Source organism: Macaca thibetana, chromosome 1 (assembly GCF_024542745.1).
Source record: "Macaca thibetana thibetana isolate TM-01 chromosome 1, ASM2454274v1, whole genome shotgun sequence".
NCBI classification, from domain to species: domain Eukaryota; kingdom Metazoa; phylum Chordata; class Mammalia; order Primates; family Cercopithecidae; genus Macaca; species Macaca thibetana.
Window position 1 is genome coordinate 50834818 of NC_065578.1, and position 25100 is coordinate 50859917.

A 25100-nucleotide genomic window follows, 5' to 3' on the forward strand; every position below is an offset into this window, starting at 1 on the left:
TTTATTATAAAAGTAAAATAAGTCCAGGCGAGGTGGCTCACACCTGTAACCCCAGCACTTTGGAGGCCAAGACGGTAGGATTGCTTGAGCCCAGGTGTTCGAAACCAGCCTGGGTAATGTAGGGAGATCCCCCATCTCTACAAAAAAAAAATTAAAAATTAACCAAGTGTGGGGGTGCATGCCTATGGTTCCAGCTACTGGATGGGGATGGGGGATGGGTGTGAGGTAGAAGAATCAATGAGCCTGAGAGGTAGAGGCTGCAGTGAGCTGTTTTCCTGCCACTGCACTCCAGCCTGGGCAACAGAGCAAGACCCTGTCTCAAAAAATAAAATAAAGTAAATAAAATAAAATAAAAACAGAGTCTTGCACTCTGTCACGGGGGCTAGAGTGCAGTGGCATGATCATGGTTCACTGTAGCCTCAACCTCCTGGGCTCTAGCAGTCTTCTTACTTAAGCTTTCAGAGTACTTGAGACCACAGGTGTGAACCACCACGCCAGCTAATTAAAAAAAAATCATTTTGTAGAGATGGGGCCTTGCTATGTTGCCCAGGTTGGTCTCAAACTTCGGGGCTCAAGTGATCTTTCCACCTCAGCCTCCCAAAGTGCTGGGATTACAGGTATGAGCCACCTTACCTGGCTTGGAAATAATTTTTAACAGTTTTTCGTTGCAAACATTTTTCCTGAGTCCCAAGCTCCAGATTTGAACAAGGAGCTTTTGGAGCATAGCCCCATTCTAAATTGGAGTCTATAGGATGAGGCTTGGAATTAGGACTAAGCATCTGAAATTTCATGAGTCTGGCTGTTGTTCTTGCTAACCACATTTTTGTGTGTTGCACAAATTTTTCTATCTTCTATAAAGTTTTGTAGTGCTCTTCTTGTTGTTCCCTTTTTATAATCTTACTATTCTGGGCCCTCTGTTAGTCTTTGCTAATTAGGGAAAAAGGTCCTTGGGCAATTTTTGATCAAGGAGTGAACTTGAATGTTAATAATGGATTGTCATTTCACAGTTTGGTGGGAGAAGTACTGATAGTGGAGGAGCATAAAACAGAGTTTAACACTCCCTCATTATTTCTTTTAATCAACTCTGTGAATAAACACGAGTCAATATTTAGTATTTTGGGTGGTATCTGACAAACAAAACAAAAATAGAAAATCTACCTTGAGGTTGTAAGGGAAGTTGAAACTTTCCCTCTGAAGGTTTGAATCCAAGTCTACTGAAGTGAGTTGACAGTTGCCAGATTAACAGAAGAAAAGGTATTCAAATTTATTCACGTGCATAAGCATGGGAGCCATACAAAATATGAGACTCAAAGAAGGGCCAACTGAAGTTTTATACCATACAGAAAGGAATAGAGGGTTAGGGGGATCCTGGGGTTGTGGGGGAGGGAGGCTGCTGCAGGGTATGAGAGAGTGAAGGGAGGAAACATGGTTTATTAGTCTGTTCTTACACAACTGACAAAGCCATACCTGAGACTGGGTAATTTATCGAGAAAAAGGTTTAATGGACTCACAGTTCCACATGGCTGGGGTGGCCTCGAAAGGCATGTCTTACACTGGGGCAGTCAAAGAGAGAATAAGAGTGGGGCACGCAAAGAGAGAATAAGAACCAAGGGAAGAGGGAAACCCCTTACAAAACCATCGGATCTCAAGAGGCTTTTTCACTACCACAAGAAACAGTGTGGGGGAAACTGGCCCCATGATTCGATTATCTCCCACTGGGTCTCTCCTACAACACGCGGGAATTACGGAGCTACAGTTCAAGATGAGATTTGGGTGGAGACACAGCCAAACCATATCACATGGCCAGCAAGGCTGGGCCGTCTTGTTATGCAGGAGAAATCTCTCAGTAGATCATTTTATCTGTGGGAAAAGTTTCTCTGTCAGACTTTGAAAAGTGTGTCAAGAGCAGAGTGTGGTGGGTCATACCTATAGTCCCAGCCACTGGAGAGGCTGACTTAGGAAGATCCCTTGAGCCCAGAAGTTTGAGTCCAGCCTGTGCAACATAGATAGACCCCATCTCTATTAAAAAAAAAAAAAAAGTCAGAACTTTAGTCTCCTTTTCCTGTGAGGTAATCTTCCTAGATTAGATAAGGCAGATAAGTAGGTCTCGGAAAAAGGTGTTTGCACCTTGCTGTTACTCCACTAATGTAGATTACCTCTACAGATACAAGTCTCCCCTACCGAAGGACAGCTTTTCAGAGTTATTCTTGTGTCTGTAACCCCTCTGAATAGTTATCTCAAAATATGCCAAAGAAATATATTTTGGGGTGGTATATTTTGGTTTCCTTCAAGGTCTAGCATATATTACTAACATGCTATCAATAGTTTGCAGAACTTGGTCTACTATTTAGTATTTAATATTTAACTTTATAAAGGATGCAAAAACCCTAAGTCATCATGGCTGTGCTTAATTGAGCCCCATGAAAGTGGTTCTCTCCACTGATCTGTTGGCCTGAAATTCTGACTTGAAGATAAAATTGTCCTTTTTTAAAAATAGTGAAAAACCTGAGACTTGACAATGTAATAGTCCACTAGATCAAAGTCTGTAAGTCCACAATCCTTTGGCTGCAATTTCAAAATCCCTACAGCTCTGAATTAAAAAGATTTTCCCCCCTAAATTTATGATATACTCATTTGGAAGTAAAGCTTATCTTAAACTGATGTGTGGCTATTTATAATCTCTATAATGCTTAGTATAAATATGTGTATGTTGTACTGTAGATATATTAATATGCTTGGTTGTGGAATTAATATCCTTGGCTACCCTAGACCTCACTGCAGGTGACACAGTTTATGTACTGTATATGTGTGTGTGTGTGTGTGTGTGTGTGTGTGTGTGTATGCTTTCTAAATTGTTCCTCCCTCCCTCCCTCCCTTCCTCCCTCCCTCCCTCCCTCCCTTCCTTCCTTCCTTCCTTCCTTCCTTCCTCTCTCTCTCTCTCTTTTGTTTTTGAGACAAGGTCTTGCTCCGATATCCAGGTTGGAGTTTAATGGCATGATCATAGTTCACTGTAGCCTCTAACTCCTAGGCTCAAGTAATCCTCTCACCTCAGCCTCCCCAGCAACTAGGAATATAGGCATGTGCCACCTCTCCTGGATGCCACTTCATTCTTTTTTTTTTTCCTCCCTTTGAGACAAAGTCTGGCCCCATCACCCAGGCTGGAGTGCAGTGGCATGATTCAGCTCACTGCATCCTCTGCCTCCTAGGCTCAAACCATCCTCCCACCTCAGCCTCCCAAGTAGCTGGGACTACAGGTGCATACTGCCACACCAGGCTCATTTTTGTATTTTTTGTAGAGGTGGGATTTCACCATGTTGCCCAGGCTGGTCTTGAACTTGTGAGCCCAAGTAATCCTCCTGGCTCGGCCTCCCAAAGTGCTGGGATTGCAGGTATGAACCGCCACGCCCAGCCCAAATTGAGTTACCTTTCTAAAATTGTGAAGGCTGGGCACAGTGGATCATGCATGTAATCTTAGCATTTTGGGAGGCCAAGGTGAGAGGATCACTTGAGGCCAGGAGTTCAAGGCCAGCCTGGGCAACAGAGTAACACTCCATCTCTACTTTAAAAACAATGAAAGTAAAAATAAATAAGTAAATAAAATTGTCGTTTCCAAAACACATCTGATCCAGAGTTCTTGGGATAAGGGATGTGGACATGTATTTGTAATCTAGTGACCTAGGAATGTGCGTACTAGAGACGGCTCAGAAGTCAGGGTTACCGCCCTGAGGCACTGCTGAGAGGCTTTACAGGGTGACATACTCCTCTAAATTCAGAAAGATCACTGATTTTACACCCAGCCTTTGTGGCTGAGAAAAACCTTTAAGGAAGACTTAAATTAACCAGGTTTATAGTGACCGTGGTACAAATGTACCTTTGGATCCATACCTGGGTTCAAATCCTGTTTCTCCCACTTGCTATCTGTGAGTCTATGGACGTTACTCAAACCTTTCTGAGTCACTGATTCCTCAGTTATAAAATGAGTATAACACGCTGGGCATGGTGGCTTACGCCTGTAATCCAGCACTTGGGAGGCTGAGGCGGGTGGATCACATGAGGTCAGAAGTTCAAGAACAGCCTGACCAACATGGTGAATCCCCATCTCTACTAAAAATACAACATTAGCCGGGCGTGATGGGGCATGCCTTTAATTCCAGCTACTCAGAAGGCCGAGGCAGGAGAATCAGAGGTTGCAGTGAGCTGAGATCACACCACTGCGCTCCAGCCTGGGCGACAAGAGTGAAACTCCGTCTCAAAAAAAAAAAAAAAAAAAAAAAGATAAAATGGATATGATAAAAGAACCAATATCATAAGATCATTGTGAGAATTAAATAAAATAGTGTTTAAAGCACTAGCACAGTGTCTGGCACATAAGTGCTCAGTAAATGATAACAAAAAGTTAAAAGTTTATGGAGGTGTTTGACATAGTAATATTCACTAAATGTACACTGTGATCACCATTATATGAATCAGTATTCCAATTTATTAATTCACAACAAGAAATATAACTTAAGAAGACTCTACATTTAGGCTAACTGATACATTTACTCTCTGAATGCAAACTCTTTGGGATGCCAAATTGTAAGTAGCAGCAGACCAAAGTTATATGTTATAGGTATTTAGTGGCATTAGCTATTGACATCAAGATGCAGTATCTCCATATTAGAGACATACCTATTACCAGAATGGAACGAGTTTAATCTTTGGGTCAAAGAACTTCTATCCTTGCCTTCTGATACTAGTTCTGGCCTTCTTTCTCTAGTTCTAAAATACTTAGTATAATGATCTCCAGGCTATTCCATCTCTTAAAGATGATCTTGTATACATCTCTGTTCTGATATATGTCTCTTTTCTTTAAGGGAAGGCAACCTTGTTCCCAGGATCTTGGAGAGACCCCCAAAATCACCATTACCTTGTTTACTGACATATTTTTGTATATTGAATCAATAGACATTAAATCTGATGCTCAAAATGAGACCATCTGTAACTGATGGGGAAAGGAGGGAAGGATGAGAGAGTTATCTATGATAACTTGAAGGATGAGTGATGGGGAAAATTTCTCCGTTATTGTGAGTCTGTGACTACTCAGAGTCTTTGCTGGTGTAGCTTTCTGTAAGCATAATGACATTTGGGGCTATTGAGTGTTATAAGGCAGTAACTAGGGAAGGCTCTCTACTACATTAAATGCTATCAGGATGGCTTTAAGAGTCTGTGCTCTCTTAAATAGAAAGGAGACTACATTCTGGGTGTGGTGGTTCACACCTGTAATCCCAGTACTTTGGGAGACCAAGGCAGGAGGATTGCTTGAGGCCAGGAGTTTGAGACCAGCCTGAGCAACATAGTGAGACCCTGCCTGTATAAAAAAAAATTTTTTTAAAGAAAAAAAAAGTCTGGGCACGGTCCTCATACCTGTAATTCCATCACTTTGAGAGGCTGAGGCAGGCAGATCCCTTGAGTTCAGGAATTCGAGACCAGCCTGGGCAACATAGTGAAACTGTGTCACTACAAAAAATAAAAAATACTAGCTGGGTGTGGTGGTGTGCCCCTGTAATGAGCTATGATTGTACTACTGCACTCCAGCCTAGGTGACAGAGTAAGACCCTGTCTCAAAAAAATAAAAATAAAAATCAGACCAGGTGCAGTGGCTCACACCTGTAATCTTAGCACTTTGGGAGGCCAAGTCCAGAGGATTGCTTGAGGCCAGGAGTTCAAGACCAGCCTGGCCAACATAGCAAGAACGCCTTAAAAAAAAAACTACAGGAGTGAGTGGGTGTTGCTGCTATCATTTCCTGTTTTGTAGTTGTAATTAGTGTATCTGTGTAGAATTTTGGCAAGTACTATTTATTAATTTACTTTTATTGACATATAATTTTCTTCCAGTAAAAAACACAGATTTTAAGTGTATAATTAGATGAGTCTTTGCATTTATTTATAGCCTTGTCACTAATATCACAATCAAAATATGAAGCATTGCTATCTTTCTGCAAAATTTCCTTCTGTCCCTTTCCTGTCTTTCCCATGCCCTAGAGCCAGCATCTTCATTCCTGTCTTCATGGGTTAGTTTGCCTGTCAAGTTTTCCTTCTGTGTGCCAGCAGTAGATGGTCCAAGGTGCAACACTAGCTATGTGTGCAACCTCATATGCACTTGGAAATGAGCTAACATGTCTCTCAATGTGGAAACAATGTTTACATTTATGTGAAAAGGAGAGGAACTGTTGTGACATTTGTTTACATTCTTTGTCCTCATGTCTTCTACCATCAACTTATTAAATGTTCTTTGCAAAGTACAGTGTAGCAAGGGTAGCATGTTGAGTGGGGGGAGGTGGGGACAAGGATGAGTCAGAAACTACCTTCTGGGAGAAGTGATGAGACATGCACATACCTTATTATCATATAAGATAGAAATAATAAGTGCCTTAAGAAAAGTAATATGGAATGCTATGTATTAATAAATTCAGAAGGAGACCTCACTTTTAGCTGTGAGAGATTCATCGCAAGTCAGTGAGTTTCTTGCTTGATCTTTAACACAGTGTACTTTAAGCAAAGTAAAACTAACATTCAAATAAATTTAAGTGTCTTTAACAGATTTGGGGAGGCATTCTTAGTTTCTTTTTTCTTTTTCTTTTTTTTTTTTTTGAGATAGAGTCTTGCTGTGTTGTCCAGGCTGGAGTGCAGTGGCGCGATCAGTTGTCATTGCAGCCTTGACCTCCTGGGCTCAAGCGATACTCCTGCCTCAGCCCTCCAGCTGGGACTACAACAGGCACACACCACCACGTCTGGCTATTTTTTTTTTTTTTTTTTTTTAGTAAAGAGGAAGTCTCACTCTGTTGCCCAAGCTGGTCTCGAATTCCTGAGCTCAAGCAATCCTCCCACCTCTGCCTCCCAAAGTGCTGAGATTATGGCATGAGCCACCATACTCGGCCATTCTTTGCTTCATAAAAGGGTTGTAGAATTAATTTAAATGGCAAGGAAATCTTCCTTACTGAGTTTTAGATATGTTCATGCAAAACTTTTTCAGACGCATTTACTTTGCTTTATGAAAGGATTGTATAATTAATTTAAGTGGCAAGGAAATCTTCCTTACTGAGTTTTAAATAAGTTTACGTAAAACTTTTTCAGACACATTTACTTTGTAAATTCATATTTATATTTCCAATTAAACAGGTTTTTATTGATGGCACTATATACTGGCACCAAGCTAGATTTTATGAGTTAATTTGTAAACTTAATAAGATATTTTTAGTACTTAGTATATGCTAGGAATAAACTGAACTAATCTTCTAAAAGCGTGCAGTCCTGTTGGAGATACAATTAAGTAGTTACAATTAAGATATAATCAGGCCAGGCGCGGTGGCTCAAGCCTGTAATCCCAGCGCTTTGGGAGGCCGAGACGGGCGGATTATGAGGTCAGGAGATCGAGACCATCCTGGCTAACATGGTGAAACCCCGTCTCTACTAAAAAAATACAAAAAACTAGCCAGGCAAGGTGGCCGGCGCCTGTAGTCCCAGCTACTCGGGAGGCTGAGGCAGGAGAATGGTGTAAACTCGGGAGACGGAGCTTGCAGTGAGCTGAGATCCGGCCAGGCCACTGACTCCAGCCTGGGCGATAGAGCGAGACTCCGTCTCAAAAAAAAAAAAAAAAAAGATATAATCAAGTAGTTACTTTTGTGCTTTTGATTTAGTGCTTATTATTAGATATTATTAATCTCTAATTGTTTTATCATAATAATTTAAAATGCAGTTGTAAAAATTTGATTGAAGAGGATTGAAAATTAACAGAATGGGGAAAAGGTTTCCCCTGTGTTACTTGGGAATGTTGAATAGCTTGAATTGGGACTGAATGGGCATATTTCGAGTGAATTATGTTTGTTGAATGAGTGAGATACCTGAGAAAGTGGGCTGGGACCATTCATTAAGTAGAGATTTATCTATTAATAATACCTTCCAGGTCCCGGGCATTAATTAGGTTCTGAAAGATAGGGTGGCAATAATAGTAATGTAAAGATTTTTTTTTTTTTTTCTTTTGAGACAAGCTCTCACTCTGATGCCCAGGCTGGAGTGCAGTGCGCTGTAACCTCTAACTCCTGGACTAACAGGGTCCTTCCACCGCAGTCTCCTGAGTACCTAGGATTATAGGTGTGTGCCACCACACTTGGCTAATTAAAAAACTTTCTTTTTTAGAGATGGGTTCTCACTGTGTTGCCCAGGCTGGTCTCCAACTCCTGGCCTGAAGTGATCCCCCTGCCTCGGCCTCCATAGTGCTGAAATTACAGGTGTGAGCTACTGTGCATTGCCATATTAAAGCAGATTTAAGACTGACATTTAGCTAAATAGTTCTTAGTATGTTCTTACATTACTTTTTTCCTGAGGATTTAAGAAATGGACTAAGCAGGCAGACTGCTGTGTGATTTGAGGTTATTATGAGCTATTCTCTTGAGAATGCAGGTCATCTCATTGTTGCTCTGACTGGGGCCTCTTTTATAAGGGAATTAACCCCATTCATGAGGGCTCTGCCCTTGTGATCTAATCACTTCCCAAAGGTTCACCTCCTAATACCATCACCTTGGGGGTTAAGATTTCAACATATGAACTTTGGGTGGATATAAAAATTCAGTCCATTGCAGTATGTATTCCTATAAATACATGTTTCTCACATTAAGTAATCCCTAGAAGGATATTTTCTAGAACAGTTTGTGAAATTAATTTTGGCAAGGTAAGTTTTACTTTCTGATAGACTTATATGACTCTTTCAGAAATTTCTTACCCTGGGAAAATAAAAATTGTTTCTGATTTTATTAATTTACTGATTTCCAGAAGATTCTTTATTCTATAGCCAGCAAAAAGCTGCTTTTGGTTGCTTAACCCCATCCTAGATTACTTCTAGCAGGGGCTTACAAATGTGTTGATTATATCATCAACTATTTTGATAATGTAACAATTGGAGGTTAGGATCTGTTTCTCAGCTTCCTGGGAGCACCAGTCAATGCCAAGATAAATATCTGTTTAGATCTACAGAATAAATTGATTTTCGCACTGACAGTATACCGAAGAGAATCTAGATATCCTAAGGTGTTTGCTGCCTAGAGCTAGGCACACAGTATTGATTAGAATGTTTGGAATCAGCATTCCTTAGATGTTTCTTTACAGAAAAAGTACTGACTTTTAAAAAAGGTAAGTGTCAAGTGGGTATAAAGGTGGTAGCTAGCGTAAAGGCCAAATTTTTTTTTCCTTTGAGGCAGGTCTAATAGACTTAGTAACACTAAAATCTATGAAGTTTAATTTGTCTTTGGGGAGCCAATTTTAGTTTTCTGACCAACATAATCAGAATAATAATAGAAGCTTCAGATTACTGGCTGTTGAGGCATAGTAGATCAAGTTAATGAAACTTTAAATGGCTAGCTGTACTTATATGTCTCCTTCCTATCATTTATTCAATATTTTTTGAGTTTCCTTGTGTAATAGGTCAATATTCTCCTAGAATTTAAGGCTAATAGAGATGATGAAATTAAGTAATTTCAGAATTGTTTAATTATAGATTTATAGATTAAGTACTTGGCAGGCTCTTAATTGTTTATCTTTATTAATTTAATGAATGCACACAAGGTATTCTGAATCAGAGACATTTCATAATAATAAATGTGTTGGCCTACTTTTGCCCTAGTCCTTAAAAGCCAGGTCAATTGTCCTACATGAGTAGCCAGACACTCTGTAGGTGGGGGACAAGGAAAAATTTTTTTTCTCTCCTACGAAGGGGAAATAGGCAACTGTCCCACTCCCCTCATGAAAGGGTCACTTAGGAAAGGTAATAAGCCTAAATCCTAACTCCAACCCTTTGGCCTATCTGGGGTTTTATCTCTTTTTACACACAAATATCTAGGGAGATAGCTGTACCCCTTTTCTTAGCACCTTGGAAGCTTAGCCTGGGGAACTGCTCCAGGCTGTAACTTTTCAAACTTCTCTGGGAAATTAGAGAGGGTTTTATTATCCTTCCAGACCAGTTGAAACCAAAAGATCTAATCCTTATGGCATGCAGAAATGTTGCCAGGACCCTAGAGCTTTTTAGAAGAACACTGAGAAATCCATGGACATTTTATGTCTTAGTCTGTTTTCTGTTGCTATAACAGAATACCGCAGACTGGATAATTTATAAAGGAAAGAAGTTTATTTTGGCTCATGGTTCTAGCAGCTGGAAGAGCATAGTTTCTTCTTGCTGCTTCATAACATGGTGGAGGGCATCACGTGGTGAGAGAGCTAGACCAGGAGAGGTGAGGGAAATTGCTGTTACGACAAAGTCATTCTGTCAATAAAGAGCACACTCCTGTGATAGTGACATTAATTCATCAAGGAGGACAGAGTCTTCATTAACCTATTCATGAGGTCAGAGGGATTAGCTTTCTAACACATGAACTTTTGGGGCACACACTCAAACCCATAGGATTTTATTTTCCCACAGTATTATGGGAAAAAAAGCGTTTTATTATACCCTTGTTAGAAGTGAAGGGTAATCTGCTCTAGAGGTTCAGGTAAAGCTTCCCTTCTTAGGGAACTGAGGTTAAGTAGGAATTAGCCAGTAAAAGGAGTGAGGGTAGATGAGTAAAGGCACTTCAGGCAATGAGAACAATCCATGTAAAAGTCCTTAGGAGAGAAAGTGATTGGCTGGTTCAGGGAACTGAAAGATTAGTGTGGCTGGGGTCCAGGGATGATGGGGTCTTTTGAGGTAGGCTAGAGCCAGGCCAAGCAGGGTCTCTATAGAGAGCAAATTAATAAATGTGCATTTTATTTTAAGTGCAATATAGAGCCATGAAGTACTTTTTTTTTTTTTTTTGCTTGCTTGCTTGTTTTGTCTTTCAATCGAAAAAGTAACCCGATCAGATTTGTGTTTTGAAAAGACTCCTGGCTCCTGTGTGGAGAAAGGATTGGAGGAGAGGAAGAAGAGATAGAGAAGAATTAGAAGGTGATACAGGCTGGGTACAGTGGCTCACTCCTGTAGTCCCAGCACTTTGGGAGGCTGAGGTGGGTGGATTGCTTGAGCCCAGGTGTTTGAGACCAGCTTGGGCAACAAGGTGAAACCACTTTTCTACAAGGAAAAAAAAAATTAGCTGGGTGTGGTGGCACGTGCCTGTAGTCCCAGCTACTCTGGAGGCTGAGGTGGGAAGAACACTTGAGCTTGGGAGGCAGAGGTTACAGTGACCCAAAATTGTGCCAGTGCACTCCAGCCTGGGCAACAGAGTGAGACCTTGTCTAAAAAAAAAAAAAAGAAGAAGAAGGTGATACAATATTGGGATGTATTTTAGAGGGCTGGATTGGGGTGGTTGATAGTAGAGATGAGGTTAAATGGAAGGCTTTGAGAGTTTGTTTTCTTTTTCAATTATGACCTCATGAAAGAAGATTTGAGAGTTGTTATGAGACAGAAATGAGGGGACTTTGATTGATTGGATGGAAGAGAGACAGGATCATGAGTTAGTTTTATACATGTTGAGTTTTGTTTCGTTTTGTTTGGTTTTTGAGGTAGAGTCTCACTCTGTTGCCCAGGCTGGAGTGTAGTGGTGCAATCTTGGCTCACTGCAACCTCTGCCTCCCAGGTTCAAGCAATTCTTGCTGCCTCAGCCTCCCTAGTAGCTGGGATTACAGGCGTGTGCCACCACACCCAGCTAATTTTGGTATATTTAGTAGAGATGGGGTTTCACCGTGTTGGCCGGGCTGGTCTCGAACTCCTGACTTCATGTGATCCGTCCGCCTCGACCTCCCAGAGTGCAGGGATTATAGGCGTGAGCCACCGCGCCCAGCCCATGTTGAGTTTTAAATGCCTGTGAGAAAGCCAGGTGGAGATGTACTGAGGGAGAGAGTGGAGAAAATGTGAAATAGCCCTTGCCGAGATGGGAGAGCAAGTCTACTGAGGAATCATTTCCTGCTCTTCCCTCTGCCTGGGACTTTGCCCCCAGATTCTTCACTTCACTGGGTCCTCTAATTCAAATCTCAGTTCTTGTATCAACTCCTTGAAGAGTTTTTTCAAGCTACTTAAGTTAAAGTAGAACCTCCTTTCCCAAAAATAACTTTCTGATCATCACTGCTCTAATTTAAATGTGTCCCCCGGCATTCATGTGTTGGAAACTTAACTGCAACACTGCGACAATGTTGGGAAGTGGGGGCTAATGGAAAGTGTTTAGGCAGTCCCCTTGTGAACAGATCAACACCATCACAAAAGACTCGCTCACTTGTGCTCTTTGCCTTTCCACCCTGTGCTCTGTGATAAATAAGACTCTCACCAGATGCTGGTGCTTGGATTTTGGAATTCCCAGCCCCTTAAAACTGTGAGAAAATAAATTTCTGTTATAAATTATGCAGTCTCCGGTATTCTGTTACAGTAGCACAAGATGCACTAAGACAATCACCCTCCTTTATTTTCTTAACACTTATCACCAGCTGAAACTATCTTCTTAACTTGGTTTTCTTAGGCAAAATATCTATTCACATCCTTTGCCCATTTTTAAATTGGGTTGTCTTTTTATTGTTGAGTTGTATGAGTTCTCTATATATTCTCGATACTACACCCCTACCCAGATACATATGATTTGCAAATATTTTCCCCCATTGTTTGGTTTGTCTTTTCACTGTCTTGATAGTGTTTTTTGTTTGTTTGTTTTTTAAAGACAGGGCCTCATTCTGTTGCCCAGGCTGTGGTGCAGTGGCACGATTATAGCTCTTCATAACCTCAAACTCTTGGGCTCAGGGGATCCTCCTGCCTCAGCATGATAGTGTTCTTTGAAGTACAAATGTTTTTAATTTTCATGATGCCCAGTTTTTTAATATTTCTTCTATTGCTTGTGCTTTTGGTATCATGTAATCATTGCTGATTCCAAGGTCATGAAGATTTGTACCTACGTTTTTATCTAAGAACTTAATAGTTTTACCCTTTAAATTTAGGTGTTGGATCCATTTTGAGTTAACTTTTTTATATGGCATAAGGTAGGTATCCAGCTTCATTCTTTTACATATGGTTTAAGCATCATTTGTTGGAAAGACTATTCCCTGTTGGATAGTCTTGGCACTCTTGTAAAAAAAAAAAATCACTTGATTTTGTATGTATGGGTTTATTTCTATACTTCCAACTCTATTCCACTGATCCTATGCATATCCAAATGTCAGTACCACACTGTCTATTATTACTATGGTTTTGTATTACATTTTGGAATTGAGAAGTGTGAGTCCTCCAATTTTGTTTTTTTTTTTTTTTTAAGATTGTTCTGGCTATTCTGGGTCCCTTGCATAACCACTGAATTTTGGCATCAGCTTATTAATTTCTACAACAGAAAAGGGCAGTTGGGATTTTGATAGGGATTATATTGAATCTGTAAATCAATTTTGGGAGTACTGCCATCTTAACAACGCTAAGTCTTTCAATCTAAGAGCATGAAGTGTCTTTCTGTTTATTTAGGTCTTCTTTAATTTCCTTGTGGTGTTTTGTAGTTTTAAGTGTACAAGTCTTATGCTTCTTTTATTAAATTTATTACTAAGTATTTTACATTTTGATGCTATTATAAATGGAATTGTTTTCTTAGTTATAGCTCCAAATTTTTTAAATCTAAAAGTATAGAAATACAATTAATTTTTGTTATTGAATTTGTGTTTGAAACTTTGCTGAGCCCATTTATTAGCTCTAATAGTTTGTTTTTGGTGTGGATTCCTTAGGATTTTCTTTTTTGTTGTTGTTTTTTATTTTTGAGATGGAGTTTTGCTCTGTGGCCTAGGCTGGAGTGCAGTGGCGCAATCTCGGCTCACTACAACCTCCTGGGTTCAAGCGATTCTCTAGCCTCAGCCGCCCAAGTAGCTGGGACTACAGGCGCCCACCACTCCCAGCTAATTTTTGTATTTTTAGTAGACGTGGGGTTTCACCATGTTGGCCAGGCTGGTCTTGAACTCCTGACCTCAAGTGACCCACCTGCCTCAGCCTCCCAAAGTGCTAGAATTACAGGTGTGATCTACTGCGCCCAGCCCTCTAGGATTTTCTATATGTAAGGTTCTGTCTTTCTATATGTAAGGCTTTTTTATAGGTAAGGGTATGTCTTCTTCAAATAGAGATACTTTAAACTCTTCCTTTCTAATCTAGATGCCTTTATTTCTTTTTCTTGCCTGATTTCTCTGGCTAGTACCTCCAGTACAGTGTTGAGTAGGAGTGGCAAGATAAGACATTTTTGTCTTGTTCTTAGGTATAAAGCTTTTAACCCTTCATCATTACGTATGAGGTTACCTGTGGGCTTTTCATAGATGCCCCTTATTAAGTTGAAGAAGTTCCCTTCTGTTTCTAGTTTGTTGAGTGGTTTTTTAATCATGAAGTGGTGTTAGATTTTTTTAAAAGTACCTTTTCTGTGTCTTTTGAGATGATCATGTGATTTTTGTTCTTTATTTTATTAATATGGTATATTATATTGATTGTTTCTTATACATTGACTCAACCTTGTATTCTTTGGATAAATCCCACTTGGTCATAGTATATAATCCTTTTTATATGTTACTGGATTTGGTTCGCTAGTATTTTGTTGAGAATTTTTACATCTGTATTAGAAATAGATACTGTTTTTTCCCTATGATTTTTTTTTCTGGTTTTGATATTAGAATACTACTAGCTTTATAGAAAAAATTGGAAAGTGTTCCCTCTTCTGTATTTTGGAAGAGTTTGTGAAGGTGTGTCGTTAATTCTTTAAATATTTGATAGAACTCACTATCTGGGCCTGGACTTTTCTTTGTGAGAAGTTTTTTGATTACTAATTCAGTCTTTTTACTTATTTTATGTCTATTCAGATTTTCTGTTTTTTCTTTAGTCAGTTTTGACAGTTTATATCTTTCTTGGAATTTGTTGGTTTCATCTAATTTGTTGTTCATTGTATTTCCTTAGAGTTTTTTTGTTTTTGTAAGATTGATAATAATGTTTTTTTCTTTCATTCCTGATTTTAGTACTTTGAATCCTCTTCTTTTTCCTTGGTCAGTCTGGCTAATGATTTATCAATTTTGTTGATTTTTTAAAGAACCAACTTTTGGCCATTCACAGTGGCACGTGCCTGTAATCCCAGCACTTTGGGAGGCCGAGACAGGTGGATTGCTTGAGCTCGGGAGTAGCCCGAGAACCCCTTCGGAGTAGAACATATGAGTTCGATATTTCCACTTCATGGGGGTAATCCTGTTTTGTCATCCAGCTGAAAAGACTGTAGCATTCATTTCAGAGTGGTCCTTTTTTAAGGTACTGGGCCTTGTAGCTGGAGGCAGAGAGAGTGACAGTTACTGGGCTGTAGACCACATATCTATTTGTGCCAATTTGCTTAAAAAAGGACATTTGTTAGCAGGTTTCAGAACATTGGTAAGGTAACATTCAGTAGGAGGATTGCTGGCGTTATGTCAGCTACCTTTCTGTCATTACCAGAAGCTACTAGGATTCATCAGAAATAACCTAATATTTGGTGAATGGCATTGGCTTAGACAGATTTGCTTCAGACCAGGATGTAGCTGAAGATCGCTGGCAGCTGGGACTTTCCTCCTCATCTCTCTGCTTCTCTTGTTGTGTAGGCTTGCTTTCTTCACATAGAAGGCACAGGACCAGTGGCTTCTGTACCTCACAGCTTCAAGAGCAGATAGGAAGGAGCTCTTCCCTTCACCCTGGTTGAAAAACTTCCTGGGAGATGACTCTGTCCTGCCCTGTGGGGTAGTGGGTCCTGTGATTGGTCAGCTTCCTTTGTCAGAAAAGGCTGTGTCACACCAGCTTCCCTATAGCCCCACATTAAAGCTGAGTGGGGAGAGTGAGGGAGAGGGCCCTGTGCTATTGTGAAAGAGGAGAATTTGATGCTATTAGAGCTCAGTTAAGGTCTGGGAGAATGATTTGCAGGACAGGCATTTCCAACTATGCAACTCAGCCACATTTTACGTATGTAACCCTGGGTAACTTACTTGATATCCCTAGTGTCACTTTCAGTTGTAATATAGGAGTTATTCTTACCATGCAAAGGCTTGTAAGGTTTACTGTATATAAAGTGCCTGTTACATAAGGGACAGCAATGAGTGAGAATCTACTGCTTCTGTTATTGTTATTATTAATGTTGCTATTATCCCTTTCTCCAAGTCCTCATATTTAACAGTGATATTTTTCTAAAACACACCTTTAAGAATGCTATTTCCCTCTTTAGTAGCTCCCCATTAACTATTGAATAAAATTAAATTTCCTTAACTCCATGTATTTTTCAGACCCTTCAGGATCTGGTCCCCGTAATCTTCTTTTCAGCCTCATTTTTTAAAATGTTTAATTTTAACTTTTTTGAAACAGTCTCACTTTGTTGCCCAGGATGGAGTGCAGCGGCGCTATCTCGGCTCACTGCACCCTCTGCCTCCCAGGCTCAAGGGAGGGATTCTCCTACTTCAGCCTCCCAAGTAGCTGGGATTACAGGCGTGCACCACCATGCCCAGCTAATTTTTGTTTTTTTAGTAGAGATAGAATTTCACCATGTTTGCCAGGCTAGTCTTGAACTTCTGGCCTCACTCAAGTGATCTGCCCACCTCGGCCTCCCAAAATGTTCGGATTACAGGTGTGAGCCACTGTTCCTGGCCTTCAGTCTTATCTGTAAGTTCCTCTCTGCACCCTATGCTGTTGTCTATACATCTACTCTCCTATGAATAGGAAAGTAGAGTTTTCTACATCTGTGCCTTTGCTGATGCTGTTCCCTTGTCTTGGAATGGCCTTTCCCCCCACTACCTTCCCTCTCTTTTTATCAGATTTCTTGTTTCTTTCTTTCTTTTTTAAAGCCCCAGGTTGAAACTTGAAACCTGATCATTTCAGTTTTGCTTCCTTCCCTCATCTTTTTCCTTGACAGGGAGGAGCCTTCTGGAGTCCACAACACTTATTTTTGCTCTATTACAGTTGTTTACATGTTAGTCTTTTTTATGTTTTGGAAGAATCTAAGCCAATTGTTTTGTAGAATGTCACACATTCTGGATTTGTGTGATGATTTCCTAGTTGTATTTGTTTTAATTATTTTCAGTTATCTCTCTTAGTGTTTTCTTTTTTGTTGTTGAAAAAAGGGTCTTGCTTTGTTGCCCAGGTTAGAGTGCAATGGTGTGGTCATGGCTCACTGCAGCCTTGACCTCCTGGGCTCAAGCAGTCCTCCCACCTCTCAGCCTCCTGAGAGCTGGGACTATAGCTGTGTACTACCACACCTAGCTAATATTTTGTAGTTTTTGTAGAGATAGAGTTTTGTCATGTTGCCCAGGCTGATCTTGAACTCCTGGGCCCAAGTGACCCTCTTGCCTCGGACCCTGAAAGTGCTGGGTTAGGAAATTAGGAAACGATTAGGATTATAATTGGCCCTCTTAGTGTTTTTTAATTTGTAACCCTAATAGTTGTATTACCACTGGGACCTGTCTTGCCTTTTTTCTGTTTACTGTAATTTTATTTAAAAAATTGTGTTATAGTAGAAGAGGATCAAGGATGAATATATTAGTTTTACCTTTTTGGGGTTAATTTTGTATTCTAACCTCATCAGGGATTTTCAGATCTAATTATTATTTTTGTGTATTTCCTTTACACTTTTGAAGGGAAGATAAGTATAGGGTACAGTCAAAGGGCTACTAAATGCTTAAGGAATGTTTTCATCAACTGTTTTCTTTCACTAACTGTGTTATTAGTAAAGAACTCTTTTCAATTCTGCTTGGTATTGAGAAATTTTTTTCCTAAAATATGTGAGTCCTGATATTTATAGGTAGAACAAAAAGAATACTCTCTTTAGTATCTCAGTAATCACTTCTGAACATGAATTTTACAGCTCAAGACTTTGGATATAGGGCATCTATGGTTTCAAGCAGGATAATCATCTTTAAAACATAATCAAACAATATTGGCTTGTTTTGCTGCTTTCTCACACAGGTGGAGTACAGGAAAATACCAGTTGTTCAAGTATTAAGTATTTCAACTTCCATTATTTGAGGTGTTACTTTGTTGTATTGCACATGACTAATTTACTGTTAGGAATATTTACTGAATGTAAACATAGCACTTTTATATAACATAGGCTTTGCTTGGCTCAGTTTAGTAAGGGACACAGAGAGGTTAAGTTACATTTCATCAGTAAATGTTTTTTGAGCACCTGATATGTAACAGACACTGTTCTGAGGCATAAGTCAGATACAATTCCTACCCCCTAAGGAATGTGTAGTCTTGTGGGTGAAGTAAACCAGCGATTATAACACAGGGTGATGCATGCCACAACAGGGGAACACACAGAAGACTCTGGGAGTCCAGGGTGGAAATCTAAATCAGACAGAGCTAAGGTGATTGAAATGACAACGAGGCAGAGCATTTGGGTCAAGAAAATTCCAAACTGAGGGACATTGGATGAGAAGTCACAGAAGCAAAAATGTTACCCAGGGAATTGCAGAGGTAAAGCTAAAGCAATACTTCTTGAGGTATGGTCTTCTGTTTGCCTTTGTCAGAATTATCTGGGGGCAGCCGGGTGCAGTGCTAATCCTAGCACTTTGGGAAGCCAAGGTGGGTGGATCACCTGAGGTCAGGAGTTCGAGACCAACCTGGCCAACATGGTGAAACCCTGTTGCTACTAAAAACACAAAAATTAGCTGAGCGTGGTGGCGGGCGCCTGTATTCCCAGCTACTCTGGAGACTGAGGCAGGAGAATCGCTTGAACCCAGGAGGCAGAGGTTGCAGTGAGCCAAGATTGCACCATTGCACTCCAGCCCGGGCGACAGAGTGAGACTCCATCTCAAAACAAAACAAACAGACAAAAATAATTATCTGGGAGTGATTCTTAAACCCCCAGGTGATTCTTAGCCTTCTAGGTGGTTCTCTGACTCCCTAAAGTATGAGAAACACTCGTACTTAAGGGAATGAAGAAGGAATGAAAATAATGATTTAATTTATGTTACATTAAAGGTATGTGTAAAGTTCTATGATTAGGTTAATTTATATAGACTGTATGACATTTTCATTTAAAATCTGTGTATTTTCCTGTCCATAAGTAATTTCTTTTTGGAAGGGGAGTTGGCAGAAGGGATGGGTATTACTGTAAATCTTGTCCTTTTATTCCCCGGATGATTCTAAAAACAATTTACCAGTCTGTTAATGTTTTATTCATTGACTGCTTTGTTTTTCTTTTAGTCCAAGGACAAAATGATGAGAGGCTCTCGCAGAGGATGTGTTAGACTCAGAGTGAGTATTTATTCATTTTTATGAAAATCAATTTTGACAGAAAGAAGAAAATTGTATTCTGATAGAATTATGGAAGTCTAAATTTAGTTTAACTTCCTTACGTAATTGTAGGGGCAGGTATCTAAGTCTCAGAGAGAAAATGTAATTTCTCCAACTAACTGCTAGTCAGTATCAGAACCAGGACTAGAACTCAGTTATTTTGGCCCATGATTAAATGTTGTGTTTATGACTTAATGCATGTACTGATTTTCTTAAACCTCTGCTTTACAGACAAGAGACAAGGGCTGGAAATTAAATGAGTTACAGTGTTGGTGGTGTATTAACAGTAGAAAAAATGGAAAAATCCCAACTGTTAGCTGCTGCTGCTTTGTTTTTCCTATTCCTATTTACTGTTTAATCATGGTATATATAGCAGTGCTGTCCAGTAGAAATACAATGTTAGCTGCATCTATAATTTAAAGTTTCCTAGTAAGCCACATTTCAAAAGAAAAAAGAAACAGGCAAAATTAATGTTTTTGTCTAGGTCAATATATCTGAAATATTATTATTTGAACATGTAATTAATAAAAAATTATTAAGATATTTTACAATCTTTTTTTCCATACTAACTATTCAAAATCCAGTGTGTCTTTTACACAAAGGGTACATCTCAATTAGGACTAGCTGTACTTCAGAGAAGGGGATCAATAGCCACATGTGGCTAGTGGCTGCCTTATAGTGCGTACCTATAGCTTCATGCTGCTTTCAATTTCCACCATTGTTTGAATAAGTAAAGGCAAGAAAGAATGCATGGCTGGGGATACAGTTTCTAATATTCCATTGTATATGAAGAAAAGTCGCTTCTATCATAACTAGGTTTATCAGCTTCTAGGAGCCTTTTCTTCAGGACCCTGTTGACTTCTTTCTTCCATCTTTTTTTTCTGCATCCTTACTTTTGAAGATGTGAATATATTTGGTAAACATATTATTGCCATTATTAACAGTCCTTGATAGAATTGGGAAATAACGCTGAGAAAGACACCAAATTATAATAGAAAAATCCTGGCACTGAGATAGGAGTAGGTATGGGAGATTTGCAGGATGGAAGTGAGACAGGCCTGTTTCAAACAGATGGTATATATGTGATAGCACAAAGATTTTTAAAAATTCAACTTCTAGTTGAATTTTTTTTTTCCCTAAAATTTTCCTTTGGTTTCTCTTTTGTCTGCTTCTTGTAATTACTTTTCTAAGCACTTGCTGTTGACCTCAGTCACCAGTCAGTCTGGTATTAACTGCTCTTTTGGCTTGAGATAGGTTCAGTAGTGAGACTTTGGCAGAACTGTCTTGAGAGAGCACTGCAGTTGAATTCCATCTGGATTTAGGCCACTGTCTCATTGTTACAGTTAATCCACTGGTTTTGTCTGTCTTTTTTTGTTTTTGCTTTTAAATATAGCTTAATTAATTATTAACCCTTCTAACTACCATCTTAAGAAATAGAATTTTGCCAGCTGTACCTGAAGCCTCTCCACATGCCCAAGTTAAATAAATTACATCCCTTATGTGTCTCCTAAATAATCACTTCTTGTATTTGGTTATAACTTTTTTACCCAAATGTGCATCCGTAAGTCCTATAGTTTTCCTACCTATTTATTTAACTTGATGTCTTTTGTTTACAATTTGTCTTTTGAAGAATCCGGAGCAACTGGGTGCTGTAGCTCACGCCTTTAATCCCAACACTGGGAGGCCAAGCAAGGCAGAGGATCATTTGAGCCCAGTAGTTTGAGACCAGCCTGGGAAACATAGTGAGATCCCCATCTCTACAAAAAATTAAAAAATATTATCTGGATGTGGTGACACATGCTTATAGTCCCAGCTACTTGAGAGGCTGAGGCAGGAGGATCGCTTGAGTCCAGGAAGTCAAGGTTGTAGTGAGCCATAATTGTGCCACTGCCTTCCAGCCTGGGTGACAGAGTGAGACCCTGAGACCCTGTCTGGAAAAAAAAAAAAAAGAAAAAAACAAAAGAATCCAGACCCTTTGACCTGTAAGAATTTTCCATAGTATAGATTTTACTGATTGCAACAGTGGTGCAGTTCGCTATATTCCTTTGTCCATTGTTTTTGCTGCAAATTGGCAGCTGAATCCAGAGACTGGATCAGACTTAGGTTTGATCCCTTTGGCAAGACTGTAGGTGGTGGTGTGTTCTTTTAGTAGGAAGAACATAATGTCTAGTTTTTGCCCTTTGTTGATATTAGCAGCTATTGACATTCAGTGCCTACACCCATTAACTCATTGAGGGTTGCAAAATGATGACAGTCTATCATTTTGTTTTAATTTTTATCAGAAATAATTTTATAAGGAGACATTTCACCTATTACTTGGTTACCCAGTGGTGCAGTTAAAATAGGCAAGATGAGTGCTTGATTATTTCCTTTTATTTACCAAATTTTAAAGGTAATGAATTGGCTTCAAAAACAACCACTTATATATATTTCCAAAAGAATTGAAGCAGGGACTGAAACGGATGCTTATATATCCATGTTCATAGAAGCATTATTTGCAATATTCACAGCAGCCAAGAGGTGGAAAGGATCCAAGTGTCCATCCACTGATGAATGGATAAAAAATGTGGTGTATAAATACAGTCTATTATTATTATTATTATTCAGTCTTATAAAGGAAGGAGATTCTGACACATGCTGCAACATAGATGAACCTTAAGGACACTAGACTAAGTGAAATAAGCCAGTTACAAAAAGACAAAAATGGTATGATTCCACTTATGTGGGACACCTAGAGTAGCCAAAATCAGAGACAGAAAGTAGAATCGTGGTTTCCAGGGTTCAGGAGTAGGGGAGATGGGGACTTAGTGTTTAATGAGTAGGGAGTTTTCAGTTTGGAAAGATGAAAAAACTCTGGAGATGGATGGTGATGATGGTGATCATCACATCATGAACAGTGTGAATGTCCTTAATGCCACTGAACTGTACACTTAAAAATGGTTAAAATAATAAATTTCATGTTAGTATGTTTTACCATACACATAAAAGCACCCATTTATTTCACAGTTTTATAGGTCAGACATCTCAGTTGGGTTTTGCGCTTAAGGTCTCATGTGACTGAAACCAAGGAGTTGGCTGGGCTGGGCCCTTATCTGGAGGCTCTGAAGAAGAGTCCTCATCCAGGCTCATTCAGGGCATTTGCAGAATTCAATTCCTTGTGGTTGTAGAACTGAGGCCCTGTTTTTGTTGTTGGCTATCAGTTGTGTTCTGCTTTTAGCTTCTAGAAGCTACACATATTCTTGGTCACGTGGCCTAGACCCCTCCATCTTCATGTCAGTGATGTGCATTGAATCCTTCTGGTGCTCTGAATCTTTCTGACTTCCCATTCTGCTATCAGCTGCAGAAAATGCTCTGCTTTTAAAAGACCTCATGTGATAATATCAGATTAGGTCCACCAGATAATCTCCCTTTTGCCATGTAATATAACATAATTACTCCTGCGATATCATCATATTCACCGTTTTCATCCATATTCAAAGGGGAGGAGATTATACAGGGGCAAGGGTCTGTGAGAGTCTTTCTTAAAATTCTGCCTACTACACAGCATGACAGAGAAGAACCAAATATACCTGTGTTTGAATCCCATCGCTTTGTTGACTGGAAAAGGGAAGCTATCATAAGCTTCCTGAGCTTGAGTTTCCTCTTCTTTAAGGTGGAGATAATACTCTTCTTGCAGAATTTTGTGAGGATTAGGTCCTGGCACATAGATGGAACTTATTACTTAGAAGCGTGTATGTGTGTGTTTGTCCCACTGTGTGCGCACACGTGCATTTTACTAGGCTTTGTGGTATTTTCCAAAAATTAGACTGCCGAGGCTTCTTAGTCAAGAAATATCTGGAGGGTTTGTTTACAATACAGTTACCAAGTCAACCTTCTAGATAGGCTGCTTTAGTGCAGTGTTCTCGAACCTTTATTTTTAAACAGATTATCCAGGTAATTATGTTGTGTAACCAAGAGGGACCACCGGTGTAGAAACAATCAGAGAGACCTGGGGCTGAATTTTACTCAGCTCTTCCCTTACTGACTCTGACATTGGGCAAATTTCTTAACTTTTATGAGGATACCATGATATAACTGGTAGGGTTGCTGTGAGGCTTAGCAATTATGTATGTATAGGAAATGGTAACTGCTATGGATGACAACAATGATGACAATGATGATGATGAATATGGTGGTGATAGACACTGCATCTAGATTCCAAATGAGCTTAATGAGCTATCACTGACGGCACTACTGATCTTGCCTGTGCCCCTTCCATCCCATCCTATATTTGATTCACGCTATGTTTCTTCCTGTTCCCTCACTGTGCTTCTTCATTCCTTATTGCTTCTGACTTTTTTTTTTTCGTATATCATGGAAGTTCTGCACCCTCTATCTGATGAGCTCTTTGCTTAAGAGACTTTTCAAATGCTACCTCATCTGTGAAGCCTTTTTGATCCACTTACTTCTAACAGGTTTAATTCTTCCCCATCCTCTACTTTGTTTTTCCTTCTTCTCCCTCTCCTGCTTCTCCTCCCCCTCCTTGCTCTCTCCCCAACTTTTGACAGGATCTTGCTCTGTCACCCAGGCTGGAGTGCAATTATAGCTCACTACATCCCCAAATTCCTGGCCTCAAGCAATCCTCCTACCTCAACCTCCTGAGTAGCTAGAATTACGGGTGTGCACCACCACACCTGGCTAATTAAAAAAAAAATTTTTTTTTTTTAAGAGATAAGATCTCACTGTGTTGCCTAGGCAGTCTTCCTAACTCAGTCTCCTAACTCCCGGCCTCAGGCAGTCCTCCTAACCCAGTCTCCCAAAGCATTGGAATTACAGGCACCAGCGACCATGCCCGGCCTATTTTTTTGTATTTGTAATTTAGAGCCGTGAAATTACTTGTTACATTGTATTACATGTTAATTTTAATGTTTTCTCCACTTGGATAATAAGTTCTTATTCACTGTCACAATTGCCTGGCACATAATAAATACTCAAAAATGCTTATTGTTAATTTTGTGTATTTATAAAAATAATCAGTAAGTGTTGGGAAATTTGCCTTTACTATGGTTTGCATACAAAAGAACTGTGGGAGTTACTTAAACATAATATGAGCCAGTGGTATGATATATTTTCTAAAAAAACAAAGCAAAACACCCGTGTGAATATAGGGTACATAAAAGGAGAATGGAGAAAGGAACCATAGAGGAAACCCAGATCAGGTGCTGTGCTAGATAATTTTCATACACATTCCCATCATAACCCTGGTAGGTAAATGCTCATATTTCATTTTACAGATAATGAGACTGAGACTCAAACTACTCTTAGTAACTTATCAAGGTCACATAGAAATGGTGAATCTGAGATTGGACTTGGGTCTTATTTCAAAGCCCTGTTCAATTCTTAATGTTACTAGGCTCCCATTCCTCTGGACTAGAAGAGTGAATTCAGATACCGTTAGTTATTGTAAGGCAGTGTAAAACCAGTGGAGGAAAGCAGAAAAGTGAAAAACTTTCTTTGTGTTGGTTACGAAGTGTGTGCCACTAGATGGCGCCCTTTCCTTGATGAAGAAGTAAAATGTTGATTGGGTCCTGTGGTCTGATCCCTTCCCATACTAGTCAAAAAGAAAACATTGGCATTTTCAGATAATATCTGGAAAATGGAGACATGACAACATTTGAGGCAGTGTGGCCCGGGCTTGGTGGCTCATGCCTGTAATCCAGCACTTTGGGAGGGTAAGGCAGGAGGATCACTTGAGTTCAGCAGTTTGAGACCAGCCTGGGCAACATAATGAGACCTCTTCTCTACAAAAAAAAAATGAACAAAATCAGCTGGGTGTGGTGGCTTACACCTCTAGTCCCAGCTACTTGGGAGGCTGAGGTGGGAGGAT

At 39.7% G+C, this 25100-nt stretch overlaps 1 protein-coding gene across 8 annotated transcripts in view; it reads left to right on the forward strand.

Annotated features, from left to right (window-relative positions):
• The window catches only part of OSBPL9 (oxysterol binding protein like 9), a 166060-nt gene that overhangs the window by 17226 nt on the left and 123734 nt on the right, over window positions 1–25100 (forward strand). For all 8 annotated transcript variants that reach the window (XM_050802915.1, XM_050802924.1, XM_050802887.1 and 5 more), the window contains exon 2: window positions 19145–19195. In XM_050802915.1, coding sequence (XP_050658872.1) covers window positions 19145–19195 — 51 coding nt within the window. The remainder of the gene's footprint in view (window positions 1–19144; window positions 19196–25100) is intronic.